This window comes from Hemicordylus capensis, chromosome 3 (genome assembly GCF_027244095.1).
Source record: "Hemicordylus capensis ecotype Gifberg chromosome 3, rHemCap1.1.pri, whole genome shotgun sequence".
NCBI classification, from domain to species: Eukaryota; Metazoa; Chordata; class Lepidosauria; order Squamata; family Cordylidae; genus Hemicordylus; species Hemicordylus capensis.
In genome coordinates this window covers 294,609,296-294,628,507 of record NC_069659.1, presented here as the reverse complement: position 1 = coordinate 294,628,507, position 19,212 = coordinate 294,609,296, and the positions used below count along the sequence as shown (strand labels likewise).

At 45.5% G+C, this 19,212-nt stretch overlaps 1 protein-coding gene across 2 annotated transcripts; it reads right to left on the bottom strand.

The window, feature by feature from the left end:
- Window positions 1-822: 822 nt before the first annotated feature.
- On the bottom strand, window positions 823-11,332 carry PROCR (protein C receptor). Of its 2 annotated transcripts, XM_053308052.1 has the most exons (5): window positions 11,152-11,332; window positions 10,933-11,062; window positions 5,867-6,118; window positions 3,736-4,008; window positions 823-2,372 (listed from the first exon to the last, which is right to left on the bottom strand). In XM_053308052.1, the coding sequence occupies exons 2-5, from the start codon at window positions 10,991-10,993 to the stop codon at window positions 2,260-2,262; spliced, it is 699 nt and encodes a 232-aa protein (XP_053164027.1). In that variant the 5' UTR covers window positions 10,994-11,062; window positions 11,152-11,332; the 3' UTR covers window positions 823-2,259. The 2 variants fall into 2 exon arrangements, with proteins under 2 accessions (XP_053164027.1, XP_053164026.1); XM_053308051.1 differs by lacking the exon at window positions 11,152-11,332 and having other exon boundaries at window positions 10,933-11,145.
- Between the last annotated feature and the right edge of the window lie 7,880 nt (window positions 11,333-19,212).

The following is a 19,212-nucleotide window of genomic DNA, read 5'->3' as shown; positions in this document are numbered from 1 at the left end:
AGTTTCTCCTTCATGAGTGGGGCATGTGCTGAAAGTGGAAGGGCACTTCCTGGGTGAGGTAGGGACACTTGCCACTGGCAAGCATGCAAGCGGATTTATGGAACCTCAGCTAAGAGGCCGTTTGCTTGTATTTACAGAGAGGAAGTGCACAACTACTGTGTTTGGGTTTTTTACCCCATTTTTTAAAAGATACAAGCTGTATTTTCACGAGAAACTTCAGAGCCAGTTCATGTTTTCGCAAGTGTGTCTGCAGCAGTTAACAAAGGGTAAGGTAAAGGCCTATACGCAAGGGAGCAGTGGGCACTTGAGGCTTCCTCTATATTTACAAACCATCATCTGCATCTCGCACTATAGGATATTGAATTGCTGCAAACACGCCTGTGTATAAGCTGTGAATTTGCATTTAGGTAGGTCTGGCTGCTTAGTAAGGCTCTCAGAACTTATTGGTTCTCCATCCATTGATATAAGAAATGATTCAGAATGACTGGAAAGGTAAGCAGTTTTTCATTCAAGTAATCTCATGACTAACATGCACAGGAATCTTGCACAATCCTAAATTTGTCCTGCAGCAAGTTTCATGGGTGTTGCAATACTGCTGTGCTGATGCTTTCTTGTGAAAGGTTGGCAGGAATGTCTCTCCCCTGGTGATGGTGACTTGCAAGCCAAATCATGCTTATGTTCTCTGTTAAAAATGCTGTACTTGTGGCTGCTACTATCTGAACACTGAAAGCCACTGAGTATTCTACAGTACACAATACAACACAATACTTGGATTAGGAGTGGGACCACCTTTTTCTATGTGAACAAAGTAGCAGCAAACTATTTACAAATTGAAGTCATTTTATACAAAATATCCAGCATTTGATACATTCAGAAAACAATCCACCTCCCACCATTCTCTTATTCTTCTTGGAAATGTTCTTATGGGCTTGGGTTCAGAAATAGACACCTCAGTTGCAGGGGCTTCAGAAACTACTTTTCAAAGCCCCTGCAACTTCACAATGGAAAAGCACAAGTCTGCTATTCTGCAAAGTCGAACATACCTTGGAACAGCTTGACTGACTTGAGCAGCTGCAAAGGTTATGTAGAACCCTTGTGGATTGTGTGCAGGGAGCTTGTTTAAACAATTTCTAGCTTCCAGCTCTGTTTCTGTCCTGGATCCATTTAACTAAAACAGGCCTCTCTCCTACTCTGAATTCCCCTCAAACTCCCACATAGCCATCAAGTACTCCTGATACACTGGATGATCTGCCTTCATTGAAATTTGTCACTTTACATCATATAGAACTGTGATCTTCACTATTTAAATGGGGGTTGCTTTGCGAAACAAAAAACACCCTTTGATGTGAGAGCCATTTCCCACCATGCTGGCCTTCGCACAGTGCTGTGTTCTTCTCAGCGGCTGGGCCTTCAAGGGAAACTGAGCCCTGTCATGCCCCAATGCCATCTTGTAAGGCTTACCCTAAAGCTTTGGTGGAAAGAACTACACTTCCCAGCACTCTGTGCTCGCATGGCCCTGGGACTTGAGGGCTCATTTTCACTTAAGGGCCCACCAACAGGTGCAGTGGGAACAGCTGCCTCAGGGCCATGCACCCACCCACCCGACCTCCGACTTTGGCCCCCTCAGCATCTGGTGCCATGCTGCCTCTGAACATGGAGGTTCCATTTAGCTTTTCAGGCTACTGGCCACTGATAGTCAACTTCTTAGAGAATAAGCCTAACCCCCTTCTTAAAATAGTTTAAGCCAATGGCTATCGCACCATCACATGGCAGTAAATTCAATTTTTAAAACTGTACACGAATCCCATCTTAATGCTTTTCACACTGTTTGAATGAAATACATCTTAAATCGTTGCAGTAATCCTTCCCACTGACCGGGTGCGTCAGTGGCAAGGGAGGAGGGTGGAAATCCCCAAAGAGCAGGAAGAGGTCCAGCAACGTGTATGTTATATGCTGTCCTCTGAAACTTGTGTGCCCTCTGCCCATTAATATGGTTGGAGGGGCAGGGGGCAAAGGCTTTTGGAGAGCACATTCATAGGAGAAGCAAAGGTCCCTGTGATGGTGGTTGTCATGTTACTGTCCTAGAGCTCCTCTTACAGGTAGGTATGAAGGAAGGAACACAGGTTAGTACAGATGTCAGTTTGTTTCTTCATAAACAAATTAAACAGAAGCATCTGGGTCTGCATCATTCCTTTCCAGTGAGCTTGGCTAAGGTCACTTGGGGAGCTGCTGTTCCACATAATGTTGTTGTCCTTGGTGCTATCTCTTTCCGCCTGTGCATATGAAGATGCAAACAGTGAGGCCCATTAGAGCAAGGGCACCCAGTGTGATGCCCAGGACCAGTGAGGTGTGTGAGCGTCCCTTCTGTTTCCCTGTAAGGCAAAATGAAAAGGTTTGAGAGCTTTTCAGGTCTTGGTGGCCGGGGCTGCCATTCTTGCAAGTAGTGCTGCAGCTGTTTAAGTAGGTGGATGTAAGACTGAGTCCTTTTGGATCCAACACTTCATGTTTTTGCTCTGAACTAGCTCTAAAAATATTGTAGATTTATGGAAGATGCTATGGAATCCTTGAGGGCAGTTGTCAATTAGGATGCTATTTATTTGTAGTGGCCTATTAGGGATGTGTACAAACTGGTGTTCGGCAGCAGGGGGATTACCTTTTTAAGGAGCAGAGAAGGTGTCCATCCTCCCCACCACATTTTCCCCGCCTGGCGCTGTTGCCAAAACCGGTGCCACAGGGCTGCTGCATACCTCCTTGCAGCCTCGTTCAGAGTCGTACTAGAAGGGGCTGGTACATGTGCATATCTCTTTAAATATCAAGAGAACTGGGGTTCCCATGAAGCAGTTCTGCACCCAATTCCAACTTCTGTTCTTATGTAGTACTAGCCGGCCCACACAGAGCATCTGCGCGCTCTTTGGGGCTGGCTGTTCCCCTCTCCCTCCTGCCCCACTCTCTCTTGCCTGCCCGCCCTCCCCATCCCACCCCTCTCTCTTGCTCTCCTTCCCACCCCTCTCTCACCCTCCTGCTCCACTCTCTCTTGCCTGCGCTCCCTTTCTCGCCCACCCTCCCCCTCCACCCACACTGAGCATTTTACAGTGGCCGGCAGCCATTTTTGGCCAGACCTCACTGCCGCCACAGGCCCTTCTTACCGGGCGGCTGAAAAGGGCCCCACCGCTCCTCCTCCTGGGCGGCGAACAGGGAAGTCCCACCACCCATTTTCCTCCTGTCCCAGCCTCCAACGGGCGCCTCGCCTCCAGTCGGGCCCACCAGCGACCAATCCTCCTGGGTGCCGGGACACATTCCAAGGCACACCCAGGAGAATATGTAGTAAGATTATATCCCACCCCTCCAGTACAATACTGCTTGGGGCAGCTCACAACCGTAAAACAAAAAATACAAATAACGCAATGTAGAATAAAAATGATTAAAACAAACCTAATTCAAAACCCATCAGGCTGTAGTAAAACACATTAAAGACCCTCTCTATACAAGCAAGCTTTAAGATTCTTGTTTAAACCCTAAGGGAGGGAGCATGGCAAAGCTTTTCTGGGAGGCTATTTCAGAGTTAAGCAGCCACAGCTGAAGTATGAAATTGTAGAATATGCACATCCCTGCCTACTGGAATTTGTGGGCAAGAAAGTTGCAAGGATTGTCTAGCTGTTTTCTTCCTTGGAAATCTAAGTAGCCTGGCTAACAGCAAAGGGGGTTCCTTCTCAGATCATAACTAGTTTCACATACCAGTCAAGGATCCCTTCACATCTGTGTGCTCTCTCAGAAAGCCAATACATGTTTCCTGTAGGAAGTGCTTTATGCTGATGGTGGTCTCATTGTATTTGTTCAGCCAGCTGCTGGCAAAGCTGGCCAGAGGAGTGTCCTGCAAAGGTATCCAGCTAGCACTGTCTGTCTGGAATCTCAGGAAGCCAATTCCATTGAGTACAACCCTGGAAGAGCTGTTGGTGGCACCAGTGTTGAAGAGCAGGCACTCTTTGGTGCACTGTACCTGTAATGGATCTGCAACAAAAGTGGAAGTGTGAAGCAGATACCCACTATATATAATATCCTCGCACCCACAAGTTGCCCAAGAAAGCATTGCCCCTGTTTGGACACCTTGTGAAAGTAAGTACTGTACTTGGTCCACAGGGTGATTTCTTGCTAAAAAGCAACAAACCCAGGTTGCCACTAAGTACATACTCAATGGGGAACTGCAGCCAGTCCTGGCTTTCCAATGTATGTACCTGATAATTGTGTTTCCAAGTGGCTGTTTTTCACTTTTTTAAAAAGATACCCAAGGTTTTGTTTTATGAAGACTGAAATCTGCCTGCAAGGTGAAGCAGTTTAATGACTTATTTGTTCTGAAGTTTATAAACTGCTTCTGTGTGTATAAGTGTAAGCACACCAAAATAATCAAAGCGAGACACAAAACAAATTGCCACAGACCAGGCCTGCAAAAGGAATACTGGCTGACATACTCCACATTATGTCTGCCTTGTGATGGAATGTGTGCACAGTTGCATGGACAGCCATTGGAAATAGTGGCCATTAATCACGCAACTGCATTTGTGCAATTCTTGCATTTTGCGTGAGTGCTTTTATGCAACTGTGGGCACATTCCACTACAAGGCAGATGGAATGCTGCATGGTATGTCAGCCACTGAACAGAGTCCCTGTGAGATACGGAGGTCTTCACTAACCTCCCAAGAACAGCTACTGAGACCAGATATGCCTCATGAAAGGGAATGCCATAACTGGGCTGTGACAGTGGAGAAGGCCTTCTCCCAAGTCCCCACGAGCTGCACCTGGGCTGCCCAAGGAAGCTGGAGTAGGGCCTTCTCAGATCAACTGGTGGGTGGATTCATATGGAGTAAGGCGATTTCTCAAGTATGCTGGGCTCTGGTTATTGAGGGCTTTAAAGGTCAACACCAGCACTTTAAATTGGGTCTGGAAGAAAGATACTAGTGCAGATCAATCAAAACTGCAGTAAGATGCTTCCTATAGCAACCAGACAACATTCTGTACCAGCTACAGCTTTTAAACATTCCTTAAAGGCAGCCCCATACAGAGCATGCTACAATAACTGAATGAGGATGCAACTAATGTATTGTAACAATGGCCAGCTCTGCCTTCACCATGTGCACTCCTGGCCACAACTGCAAGTATTCCCAACACAGTGACTTCCCCAGCTGTAATTATGTGTACTCTAGGAAATGGCATCCTAGCCTCAGCACCGAACCAGACTGTCAGTGAATGGCATTTATTTGTCTACAAACCAGTGGTACATATGCTGGTAACCTCTAGGCTGGATTACTGCGATGTGCTTTCTGTGAGGCTGCCTTTGTATGTTGTCCTGAAACTGCAGTTGGTTCAGAATGTGGTGGTCAGGTTAGTCTCTGGGTCATCTAGGAGAGACCATATCGCTCCTGTGTTGAAAGAACTACACTGGTTGCTGATATGTTTCTGGGCAAAATACAAGGAGCCGGTTATTACCTATAAAGCCCTAAATTGCTTACGCCCTGGGTATTTAAGAGAATGTCTTCACCATGAGCCCCACCCCCTGTTAAGCTCATCTGGAGAGGGATGTCTGTGGCTACTGCCAGCCCATTTGGTGGCTACTCAGGGATGGGCCTTCTCCGTTGCTGCCCCTGGACTTTGAAGTGTGCTCCCTGTTGAAATAAGAGCCTCCCCATCTCTGGCAACCTTTTAAAAGGCACTGAAGAAATTTATTCATAGATTTATAGTTAATTTTTAATATTGGTTTTAAATGATTTTAATGTTTAAATGATTTTAATTGTAAACTGCCCAAAGATGCAAGTTTTGGGTACTATTAGAAATGTGTTAAATAAATAAACCCCTGAATCACTTCATTACTCACATGGTACCTTCCTCTCCAAAGTCAGCACTTGGACAGTCTGCTGGAACTTCTGCAAGTATTGACTCAAGTTGCTCACTCTCTGCTCCCAGACATGTGAAGGCTCCAGTGGGTGTCGCTGGCTCACATTTAGCTGCTCATTTCCCCCCTCCATACTGTGGGTGAGCTTCCCATCCAGGGTGGCATTACCTATGAATTCCACAAAACTACTGTTTGGAAAGTGGGCAAGATAGAACATGGTGAAGGTGTGAGAATCTGGAAGAGAAAGCAAGACGAGAAGAAATTAAACTCAAAGCAGCAATGTGGAACTTAAGATTTGTACTCTACAGCAGGGCTGCAAAACCTTGGCCCTCCAGCCGTTGTAGCACTACAACTTCCATCATCCCCAACTACTGATCACTGCCATGGGATGATGGGAATTGTAGTCCAGCAACAGCTGGAGAGCCAAGGTTGTGCAGCTACAGCTAGCCCCCTGTTTGGGGGATTTATGACATCTGACCCAAACTTTTGCTATGCCTTACCTGTAAGCAGCAGTGAAGAGGAAATGGCAGAGAGATCTTCTTTCACAGTGTCTAATCCTCCTCTCTCCCTTTGCTTATGGGTAACCACAGGCAAAGAGAGTTGCCAGAGTTAGCTTTGTGCATTCAGGAAGGAAGGGGTTCCCTGCTTGGCTTTGTTCTCCTCCCAAGGGATACGCTCTTAATCACAGTCCTAAATGCTGGCAATGATTGACTGGCTACCCTCACATTCTGTCTCCCAGTCTGAATGGCACCAGCCTTTCCTGTGGCCCCTTGGGCAGCCCTGGTGTAGTATCACTTCATTCTATCCGAGTCATGCACTGTAGGGTTTTCTGACAGGCTAGTGCCTTATTCTCCCCTACCACATCAGATTTCACGACTTCCTTCGGCGAAGTGGCACTACACCGGACCTCTTTTTGTTAGAGGACAGGAAATGCAGCTAAGCACGAGCTGAACCTGCTACTGTATTTCCTCCTCTCCAGATGGAACACGCACCCTCTTATAAGCAGAGAAATGCTGCATAGAACCTCTTGCCATTATGAAAACCCAGCACTTCACGGTTGGCCTTACTTTCTTACTGAGAAGCAAGATAAAGCAGTTGCTGTAGGAAGCAGATTTCAAAAGGAATGTTATTCTCTTGTTTTCATTCTCCTCATTAAAAGCGGGGGGGGGGGGATGACTTTGCTTCAAGTGCAAAAGTGCCAAAAGCCAGCACTGTGTGGTCAAGCCTGTAAGGACTGTGCTGAGGTACCTACTGTAGGATTCCAGGGTTGCCAACTAATTGAAACTCTTTCTGGAGATTTCCCTCCCCATAATATTCCAAGCCATTAAAGTTCTCAGGATTATTTTCAATAGTCATCTGGAGATTAATAAAGATTTCTGGGGAGTCCAGGCTAATCTTACCAGTCACATCAAACTGCACCTGCTGGTCACAAACTGGTAGGAGTCACATCAAACAGCAGCCACCTGCCTGCTTTCGCAATGATGCCAGAAGACATGGCAAAACTGAGTCGCTGGGCCCTGCTCTAGAGCTGACAGTCCAGAGCAAGTGTTACAAGCCATCTATGTGGAGAACCTACCCTCTGTGTCACATACCCCTGAGCACAGGGTCTTGACTGCAATAGGCCACACTGCATTAGACTCAAGTGCCCGAAGTTGATATTTAATGGCAAGGAGGAAAGCTCAAACTCTGGTGCTTGATGGAGTAGGAAGCGAGCAGGGCTGCATTGACACGTAGCCCCAGCTGCCACCATGATGGGACATTTATTTATTGTGAAATCTGTATACCGCCTTTCATTAGAATAATCTTAAGGCAGCTCTCAAGACATTTAAGACAATATAAAACTATAAAAATTGCACAATAAAAATTAAATTGGAATATAAAAATACAAATCTAATTAGAATGTGTTTTTAAAAAAGAAACATGTGCAATATAACTATAAGATACAAAGCAGTAACACCTTAAGTAGCACAGCAGGGAAACGCTTGACTAACAAGCAGAAGGCTGCCAGTTCAAATTCCCGATGGTATGTTTCCCAGACTATGGGAAAAACCAATACTGGGCAGCAGTGATATATGAAGATACTGAAAGGCATCATATCATACTGCATGGGAGGAGGCAATAGTAAACCCCTCCTGTATTCTACTAAATATATTTCTCTGTGTAAACCACCCTGAGCCATTTTTGGAAGGGCGGTATAGAAATCAATAAATTAAATTAAACCACAGGACAGGTATATGAGCCAGGATTCAAAATCGACGTCACAGCACACTTTACAAAGTAGTAGAAACAAAACACTAACGTAAAAGCCTGGGTAAAAAGCCAAAATGTGATGGAGACTGGGAAGCGGGTGCCCAGTGGGAGAGCATTCCAAAGTCTGAGGGCAACTGAGAAGGCCCTGTCCCGTGTGCATGAAAGGCAAGCCTCCCTCATTGTCAGCACATGGAGCAGGGCCACCCCACCCCAATGACTTCATCAAGTGGGCAGAAACCCTTGGGAGCAGGCGGTCCCTCAGGTATCCAGGACCCAAACCGTTAAGGGCTTTAAAGGTCAAAACCAGCAATTTAAATTGGGCCCAGAAACAAATTGGCAGCCAATATCACTCTTTCAAAATGGGTGTAACGTAATCCCATTGGGCAGCTTCAGATAATATCCTAGCTCCCACATTTTGCATTAGTCAGTTTTCAAATATTCTTCAAGGGCAGCCCCAAGTAGAGCACGTTGCAGTAATCCAGCCACGGCGTGATTAAGGTGTGGGTAACAATGGCCAGATTTGCCTTCTCAAGAAAGGGAGATGGCAGATAGTAGCTGGTGCACTAGCTAAAGCCCTGCAAAGGCACCCTTTTCCACTGCCTCCACCTGAGCTTCCAAATGCAGAGCTGGGTCCAGTAATACCCCCAAGCTGCGCATCTGCTCTTTCAAGGGGAGTACAACCCTATTCAGAAATGGTCAAGTCCCCTCATCCCAATTGGCTCTCTTACTGACCAACATCACCTCCTCCTTGCCAGGATTCAATGTCAGTTTGTTAGCCCACATCCAACCCATCCTTGCTGCAGCCCTCGATTCAGGGCATCTTGTGCATATGGCCTAGAGCAGTGACCTTCACTATTTTACAAGCAGGGGTCACTTTGGCATAACCCTTCAATATGAGAGCCATTTCCCACTGTGCTGAGCTCCTCACAGTGCTTTCTCAGTGCTGGGAGGGCCCTTTAAGAGAGATGAAGCCCTTCCTTAAGAACTCTGTGGGGAAAGTGTTGGGAAGGGCTCCATTTCCCAGCATTCTGTGCATGCCTTCCAAGATAGTGTACAGGTGCAAGGGGACTCAGTTTCCCTTAAAGGAGACTCACCAGGGCTGGGCAAAGTGCAGCACTGCACCAGGAGAAAGGTCGCCTCCACATGGTGCCAGAAGGACTATGCAGTCAGGGAACCGTGATTGAGATCTTGTCTCTGCCGACATACAGGACAAGGAAGAATGGTGCAATACAGAAAACTACTTGATAAAGCCTCATGGCTGAGGTTAACAGAGTGGATGTGACCCCACCACAAAGTACTAAAACAGCATTTGCTGGTGAGGCAAAATTGGAGATATATGCGTGGCTTGGGGAAACCAAGCTGGGAGGCAAATGGATTGCATCTTCAAGCAGTGCATAGGGAGGTGTGGGGTTTTTTGCTGTATCTTGACCATCCAAACTGCTAGTGGATTATTATTATTATTATTTATTTTATTATTTCTTGTTTACACAGTCAGACAGGTGTTATTGACTGGTTTGTTTTATCCAAACATCGAGTCCTTCCCAAGGACCTGGGATGGCTGAATTTTATCATCAATACTGTTGGTTATTATAGATATCGTCGCAAAATATAGGCTGTTCCCAGTAAAGCTGCTTATTAATTATATTATTATTATTATTATTATTTTAAGGAACTCTGGGTTTAGGAAAGCAGACTCTAATCCATTCTCACAAGACAACCACAAAACTTTCTTCCACACTGCAGAGCCAGAGTCCTGCTCACAATAGCAGGTTGAGGAGGAGGAGAGTAGATAGCTATCCTACCACAGCATCAGGGAGGAGAACCCCTATCCATTGAATATATTCTGCACCCAGAGCTCTTAATAAAGCAGGAGTTGCATTCAACACTGGGAGATGGCAATCCTTGTAAAACAGGACAGGGGATGGGCAGCCAGGACATGTGCATTGGGAGTAAGGGTGTATGGGAGAACATGAAGGATATGAGACATTTGGGCGTGCAAAAAAGGAATGGCAAAGATGAATCTGAGGGAGGGGCTCTCCTTGAAAGGTCATTGCTCAGGGTGCACTCTGAAGCGGCATACCAAACTTGTTTATAAGACTTCTCTTAAGGAATATTTATTTCAGAAAACCATCACCAGCACAAAATGACAATTCTGGACTATCTTAAACAAAATCAAGTAAGTCTATCTGATTGGGCTAATAAGAGCTGTTCCTTAACAGAGTCTCATCAATGAGGCTGAAGTTGGCTCCTACTTATTTATTTATTACATTTTATATCCCGCTCTTCCTCCAAGGAGCCCAGAGCGGTCTACTACATACTTAGGTTTCTCCGCACAACAACCCTGTGAAGTAGGTTAGGCTGAGAGAGAAGTGACTGGCCCAGAGTCACCCAGCAAGTATCATGTCTGAATGGGGATTTGAACTCAGGTCTCCCCGATCCTAGCCCAGCACTCTAACCACTACACCACGCTGGCTCTACTAGTGCCCAAATAGCAGTTCCATGTCCCCTACTACTGCTAGTTGTTCCCAGTCGCTTTGCAGTTTTAATCTAACAGAAGCCAGTACCCCTTCTTCTGAACTTTTGAAAAAGAATCAGAATACATAATCCTGTTGATACTTTTGTAAATTAGACACAGATGGAGCACTAAGCAATAGCCAACATCGCTGTCCCTCCACACGACAAATACCATCCACTTCTTGAAACCGAGCTGAACATAACACCACTCCCAGTTTTAAGTCTGCCCACGGGACAGACGCCCTTCCTCTAGCAGCCTTCAAGCCCCAGGCATTTCCACTTACCTGCACTGTCTGCCCAATGGCAGAGAAGCCACGGTAGGAGCAGCGCTTGGAAAAGCAGCATCCCCACAGAATGAACTCTGGACTGCAGCAGCCAAAAGACTTCAATGCTGAAGGTGCTGGGAGACGGAGTCTGTAGAAGAGGAAAGAAGCTTTTAGTGACGATGCAGGGTTCTTTAGGGAATGCAACAGCCACAGCCAGAGATCCAGCTCTCAACTTACTCAGCCCAGCCAGGATTGGAGAAGGAAATCCAGGGTTGGCTGGGAAGGAGAAGTGGGTGGAGCAAGCTGTTTCCTCTTTCTTCCTTTTCCCTCAGAGGAACTGACTCCTTTTCCTCACCGCCCAGCCCTTGTCTCACAGCTTACTGCGTGCCACATCGTATCTGGAAAATGGTTTTAAAAGGCCAAGCATTTTCCCTGCTACTGCCAAGTTTTTACAGTCTAAAATGTGGGGTGGTGGGACCAGAAACCAACACAATACAAGAGCAAAAGGGTTTGTTGTTCTTCGTCAGAATGGGGCTTTGTGGGAATATCTAGCCAAAGGACTATTTATTTACACAGAGGAGAAAAGCAAAGCAATGTCTCTGACATGGCTTTCTGGGTTAGGGTGACCTCTCTTGCAATTAAATCAGAGAGGCTGAAGGAGCAAGGGGAAGGATGTGCAAAGCGGTTGCACAGCTTGAGCAATGAGAAATGTCAAGGACAGTGCTTCCAGGTTTTGTTTCCTTTGGATAAGAGCCCTGGAGACAGAAGCTTCCTATTCTTTGCTTTATCTACAAATACACAAGCGGAGCATAAGTGGTGGAGGAGAGGCACTCCTAGAAGGCAGCAGATTTTCTACACCAACCATATCAGATCCTCGGAGAGAGAGCTTGCACCCTCGAGGTGTTTCATCTGCAGCTAACTCAGTGTTATTCCCATCTGCCTCTGTTTCCCTCAAACCTGCCAAATACTGTTTTATACACACACGTGCACAAACACCTTCCTGTCTCCCCTCAGCTGAAGAAATGTCATTTTACTCAAGTCCTGATGGATATTTTGTTCAAGAACATGAAGACATTTCCAGCTATTACAAGACTATGTCCTAACATTGGCTCTCATGAATGAAACATCTGCCAGCCATACATTATCCATCTTGTAATTAAGAGTTTACTACAGAATCTCTTAAAATAGGGCAGAGAAAGCTCCAAGACTACAGTGTGTGGGTTTAATGCAAAATACAACTTATGTTGCATCAATTAATTTTTAATTAGATATTTTTATCAAAAAAATTATACAACTTTGTTTATTTTCTTTACATAGCACACTTTGTGGCTAACATTTCAAAGCATTTGCAGCTCACACATGGGTTTACAATCTCGAGCTGACATACCTTTGTCCATCTAGCTCAGTACTGTCTACACAGACTGGCAGCAGCTTCTCCAAGGTTGCAAGCAGGAATCTCTCTCAACCCTATCTTGGAGATGCCAGGGAGGGAACTTGGAACCTTCTACTGTCAGTATCTGGCCACCTGGTATCAAACAGAGCTGCAGAAACAAGAGACGGCTGGCTCAGACACAGTTCTTCTTCATCAGGCTTGGCTGCAAGCTGTCCACAAGAAAGTTGACACACATTGCTTTCCAGCAGTGAATAGAAAGCTGGTGACGTAATTTACAGTACAAGCTGAGAGCTCCCAGCTAGCAGGAATTCAAGGCTTATCAGCCCTCTGCAAGAGGCGTTTACTCCTCCTGATAGTTTCAAGCTGAGTTCTTCGCCTTGTGATCCGCCTCTGTTGTGGAGTCAGTGGAGGTTGCTTGCATAGCTCCTCTTCTGATTGGTCCGTCACGGTTTCTGCTGTCTCAGGTTGTTGTGCCTGCTCTGAATCATCTGCCTCAGCCCTTTCTTGGAAACTGACAGCTAGGCCCTGCCCCTCAGACACCCCAGCATCGGCTGAAAAGTTGACAGCTTCCCCCTCCTCGCTGTCTGAGATCGAGGGCGTGACATCTACATGCAAGCATGCAGGTGCTCTTCCCAGAGCAGTTCCATCTCCTAAGAGGAGTATCTTACAGTACATACACACGTAGTCTCCCATACATATGCAACCAAGGCAGACCCTGCTTAGCAAAGGGGACAATTAATGCTTGCTATGGTTGCCAGCTTGAATCTCCGCTGGTATGTTTCCCAGACTATGGGAAACACCTATATTGGCCAGCAGCGATATAGGAAGATGCTGAAAGGCATAATCTCATACTGCACAGGATGAGGCAATGGTACCCCCCCCCCCCGTATCCTACCAAAGAAAACCAGAGGGCTCTGTGGGCACCAGGAGTCGAAATTGACTCAACGACATACTTTACCTTTACCACAAGACCAGCTCTCCTCCCACCAGAAGAGCTGGCAGCACACTCAGATGAACCTCCCCTGAAGATCTTAATAGGCGGCAGGGTTCATAACGAAGAAGGCATTCTCTTAAATGCCATGGGCCCAGGCCATTAAGGGCTTTATAGGTAATAACCAGCACTTCGTATTTTTCCTTGAAACCTACTGGTAGTCAGTGGAGGTCTTTGAGAATAAAAGTAATATGGTCACTACGGGACATCCCAGATACCAATCTGGCAGCAGCATTCTGCACCAATTACAACTTCTGGACTATGTGCAAAGGCAGTCCTACATAGAGTGCATTGCAGTAGTCAAGCCTGGAGGTTACCAGCATGTGCACCACTGTCTTAAGGTGACTCACTTCCAGGAAAGGACACAGTTGATGAACCAGTCAAAGCTGGGGTGAAAGCACTCCTGGCCACCACCTCCACCTGAAGTATCAGAGAGAAGGTTGAGTCCAGAAGTACTCCCAAACTGTGAACCTGTTCCTTCTGGGGGAGTGTAACCCCATCCAGGACAGGCAGATCTATCCCATTTCCCAAACTGTGGCTTCCTACAGTGAGCACTTCCATCTTGTTTGGATTCAGTCTCAGTTTGTTATCCCTCATCCAGACCATTACTGTCTCAAGGCAGTTATTTAGGGAAGTTATGTCATTGCCTGATGAAGCTGTCATGGTGTAGTAATGACCAGCCTCCCCTCCCCCTTAAGAGATAAAAGGGAGTGAATCCTTGTCTTGACTGATATGCTGGTGAACTCCAGGGCATCCAATCAGTACACCAGGTGGGTGGGACCTAGAAAGTAGTTGCAAGGAATTCTGGGAACAAGGGCAGTCTTTGTTGGAGAGAAGTGCATGTGGAAAGGCTTAGTGAGGTGCAATGGAGTTTATTCCCTCATGGTCAAAGCCAGCATGGAGGTTTCTGTCTTCAGCATGAAGACAGGAGGGCAGGAAGCTTGAATTTTCATCCAGAGTTTGGTGAGTTCAAGGAAAAGGGAGGTTTAGTCTAGGGAAAAGTTTGTTTAGTCAGACTTTGCATTAGAATTTCTATTTCTTTGGTGTGTGCACTTTTGCATATTCCCGATACTGTTTTATTTCAGTTTACCTGTAATACAATTGAAATAAAAAAACACCATCCTACCTAGGGCATTGCAAGAGACTCTATAAGCATTTAAGTGTGCATGAAGACAACCTATTTTTGTAACCTACTATGTCTTTTTAACTGTGTTTAAAAGCTAAGAAAGCCTCAGATGGAAGTAGTCTATAGTAACTGAAGAAAACCTTTTTTGGTCTTTTCTTTTTACAAGCCTCCCCAAGTTGGTTTTTAACTCAGGAAAAGGGGAGGGGGGGTGAAGGGGAAGTTCTCTGGTACAAGCACATCCTCAGACATTCAGCAGATAAACTTGCACATGGAAGATTTTTGTACTTATCCAATAGCAAAATAAAGAGAGTTTTCCCTTGGATTCCACCCCAAGCCCAGGGAGGTTCACACTCTGTCAGTAAGAGGGGTGGTGGTTGCAGCCTTTTGAACCTACCGATATTACAGAATAATTTTAGGAGAAGCCTAGTCAGGCAGCTCAGCAGGGATGATTCAGCATTTCTTTCCCTCTTGTTAGCTTGCTCTGAGACAAAGGATTTAATCCACCACACGTGGAGAAGTAGATTTGAGTGTTATCAATGCACTGATAACACCCTACACCAAATCTCCTGATGATCTTTCCCAGTGGTTTCATGTAGATGTTAAAAAGCATTGGAGACAAAATGGAGCCCTGAGGGACACCATACAAAAGCTCTCGCTTTGTAGAGCAGAAGTCTCCAAGTAACACCTTCTGAAATCTGCCCGAGATATATGAGCGGATCCTCTGCAAAGCAATGCCTCCTAGACCCAGTCTCTGCAGGTGATCCAGAAAGATGCCATGGCTGATAATATCGCAAACGGCCAAGAGATCCTAAAGGACCAACAGAGTCACACTCCCTCTGTCAATTCCTCTTTGGAGATCATCCATCAGGCCAGCCGACCAATGCCATCTCTGCCCCATAAACCACCTGAAAGCCGGACTGAAATGAGTCTAGATAATCTGTTTCATCCAAGACTGCCTGGAGTTGAGAGGCCACCACCCTCTCAATCACTTTGGCCAACCATGGGAGATTGGAGACAGGCCTATAATTGCCTAAATCTAAGCGATCCAGTGTAGGCTTCTTTAAAAGAGGTCTAATAATTGCCTCCTTTTAAACAAAGAGGAATCCTACCTTCCCTCAGAGAAGCATTTATTATCTCAATCTCTCCCACCGTCTCCCTGCTTGATAATATAAACCATGTTGGACAAGGGTCAAGAGAACAGGTGGTAGGACTCACAGTTCCAAGCAGCTTGTTCACATCATCAGGAGTCACAAACTGAAACTGATCCAATATAACCACACAAGAGGAGTTACTGGATACCCCTGATAAAGACTCTGCACAAACAATGAAATCCAGGGAGGGAGCAGGTCAGTAATGGGCAACGTCCTTCAGCAGTCACACTCCCAAAATAAATATGTTTTATTACAAGAGCAGAATCTCCCCTGATATGTTTAAATGTTTTTAGGAACTTTTAGGAATTCTGTGTATTTTTATTGTTACTTTTGTTTTCTGTATTTGCTGGTCAGTGACTGAAATAAAAATTACTACTACTACTACAACTACAACAAGAGCACAATACAATAACTGGTACTGAGTATTGATTGCAGTAGTGATTCTGAAGGCTGTTCCAAGACAGAGAAGGGGGAAGTAGGCAAGCAGGAAAAACAGAAGGAAGAAAGTAGTATGCAAGAAGCGGGAAAAGGAAGAGCAGAGTATACTTCTCCTAGCCTGCTGTAGTTGGAGAAATTGATCTCAGATTGGGAGATCCAGGGTCCTACACCACAGCAAGTCTTTCATTCTGAGGCAAAGAGGCATCCAAGGCTGCCAGGCAGGAACCTCAAACCAAAAACCCAAAGTTCCTGGATGCTGAGCTGGGCTGCCTGTACCACATACCAAATCCAAAGAGTAGGAGTGACTGTGCAAAGAGAGGCATTTGGCTGGGAGGATCTAGGTCAGTAATGAGCAATGTCCTCCAGCAGTCACTCCCAAAAACAATTCTGGGCTCTAGCTGCTTAGGGCAATTTTAGGAATTGTAGACTGTAAGAGCGCAGGCTCTCCTGCAATGGAAACTTCAGGGGCGTAAAATGCTAGGAAGTAATTATACCAACAGTATGCTTTGAGAGTCAAGGGAGCTAGCTCATCTTTATTCGGCAGGGCACTAGTTATGGCATTTCAATCAATGGCTAGGAGTTGCTCTCGGTGCATTAGATGTGGTTGGTCGTTCAGTTGCTTTCATTGTTCCAGGACCTTTACTTGCTGGCATTTTAGCCCCATCAAATATGCAAGAGCCCTGGGCATAGTTCCCACCTTTCCCATGCTCAAAGCACAGTACTCCTGCCTATCTGACCCTCTGCTTGCCTGTATTGGAAGCTTCCCTCCAGTGGAGGCTTCTGCAAGGCACAAGCCAGAAGCTAAATTCCAAAGTGTGCAGGAGGTACTCTGGAAACAGAAGGTAGTAAGTATCAAAAACACTGCATCACAGTAAAAGAGATCTGGCAATACGCAGGTCACAGAACAGCAGCGGACCATTAAACAAAAATCCAAAAGGCCAAATACCAGGAAGGAGGAGAGATTTCCTCTAATTGTCTGGAGGAGGTGGGGGGTGGGGAGGAATTCAATAATATGCATTTAGCATAAAAGACCAAGAGAGCATGGTCTATGGATTCCAGAGCAAGTCAGGAATGAACTTGGTGGCAGTGTAACAAATATATTCACACAGCCATTCTGCACACTTTGCTGGTACAGATCTAGATACACATTCCCATTGGCCTTGCAGTGCTCTTCCATTATTGATTGGCTAAACAAGTCTTGGTGTGAAAGAGGATGTACATTTCTAGACACCAGCTGGGATGTCTGTGGCTACACTGGAGCTGAGCTATGATGAACTGAACCTGCCTCAGACCATACATGTACAGCTTGTTTTAGGATTTTTGTTTCTTGCAGTTTTTCATGTGCTCCAACCCTGCACATACTGCAAAATGTTTTCTTTAACAGCAGTCTGATCTGCAGGCATTAGCAGATGATAATAATCTCTGCTGATTTCCACAGATCATTGCTGTTAAAGGCACAAAACCAGACTAGGCTTAAGGAAAGTAAGCTTATGAGTCAACCTTGAGCCCCTGGTGGCGCAGTGGTAAAACTGCCACCTTGTAACCAGAAGGTTACAAGTTCGATCCTGACCAGGGGCTCAAGGTTGATTCAGCCTTCCATCCTTCCGAGGTCGGTAAAATGAGTACCCAGAATGTTGGGGGAAATATGCTAAAATCATTGTAAACCGCTTAGAGAGCTCTGGCTATAGAGCGGTATATAAATGTAAGTGCTATTGCTATTATGAGATCACCTGGCATTATGTGTGTGTCCGTGTGTATGTGCTCCCACCCCGCCATCAACTTTGCAATGCCTGGACCAATATGAACCACATTGGGTACAGTTGTATGTACACATAGGCACACCTCAATGGCATAGTTTGTGATGATGTCATCCACCCCGATTCAAGATTTATTTATTTGATTGATTGATTGATTGATTGATTTCTATACCGTCCTTCCAAAAATGGCTCAGGGCGGTTTACACAGAGAAATAATAAATAAATAAGATGGATCCCTGTCCCCAAAGGGCTCACAATCTAAAAAGAAACATAAGATAGACACCAGCAACAGTCACTGGAGGTACTGTGCTGGGGGTGGACATGATGGCGGACATGTGAACATTTGAGGTGCAAGTGGGAACTGATCTGGACCAGATTTGGTACAGTTGAAGAGACACATAGGCACACCTCAATGGTGTAGTTTGTGATTATGTCATCCACCCTGATTCAAGATGGCAGACATGTAAACACTTGAGGCATAAGTGGGCTAACTTGTGAACCGCATAATCTATTTTTACCAATTTTTCTACTGCTGTAGGGACACATAGGGATGTCTCAATGGCATAGTTTGTGATGATGTCATCCACCCCAATTCAAGATGGTGGATGTGTGAATGTTTGAGCCACTTAGGCTAATGTGTGTACCATCTAACCTATTTGAACCAAATTTGGTAAAGTTGTAGGAACAAATAGGGACACTTCAACAGCGTATTTTGTGATTATGTCATCCACCCCATTCAGATGGTGGTCACATGAATGTTTGAGGCATAAGTGGGCTAACTTATGAACCACCTAACCGATCTGAACCAAATCTGCGACAACTTTAGGAACACAGAGAGATGTCTCAAGGGCATAATCTGTAATGATGCCATCCACCCCAATTCAAGATGGTGAACATGCGAACATTTGAGGCGCAAGTGGGCTATGTGGCAATTAGCTAGTACACACTGTCAATCAAAAGGAATTTAAACTTAGGAACCTCCTCTGGAGATAATTCCTAAGGGAGAGGCTTTGGAATGGAGTGAACAGGTGGCTATAAAATTCAGTTGGAGTTAATGGGCAGATTCAGATAGAGATGGTTATGGCTAGAGGGGAGATCTCTGGTTAGCATCTCTAGAGCAGGACAGAGGGTGGAATTTGGAGGTTGGTGGCTAGGTTGTACACACCTGGAAATACCTCTGCAAACCAAGTTTGACTATTACTTTGTGAATTCTGTGAGTGTATGGTTGAATACACAGGTTATATAGCCAGGGAGGTTGTGTCCAGGGAAAGGAGTTGAAAGTCTAAAGAAGCTTGTTTTACCTTAATAGACACCTCAGTAGTGTTACAGTAAAGCCTTTGTTGGCACACTGACACAATCTTAAATAAGTACCAGAGTTTTGAATATCAGATTTAAATATAAGAAGTGGTGCACTGACTGGCAAGTAAATACTAAGGTTGTTA

Excerpts from the sequence above, each read along its gene's own strand:
- PROCR (XM_053308052.1), bottom strand. The coding sequence starts at position 10,993 with ATGCTGCTTTTCCAAGCGCTGCTCCTACCGTGGCTTCTCTGCCATTGG. Across the intron at positions 6,119-10,932 it reads CCATTGGGCAGACAGTGCAG|ATTCTCACACCTTCACCATG; the intron begins GTAAGTGGAAAT and ends TTTCTCTTCCAG. Across the intron at positions 4,009-5,866 it reads TTTGGAGAGGAAGGTACCAT|ATCCATTACAGGTACAGTGC; the intron begins GTGAGTAATGAA and ends CTTTTGTTGCAG.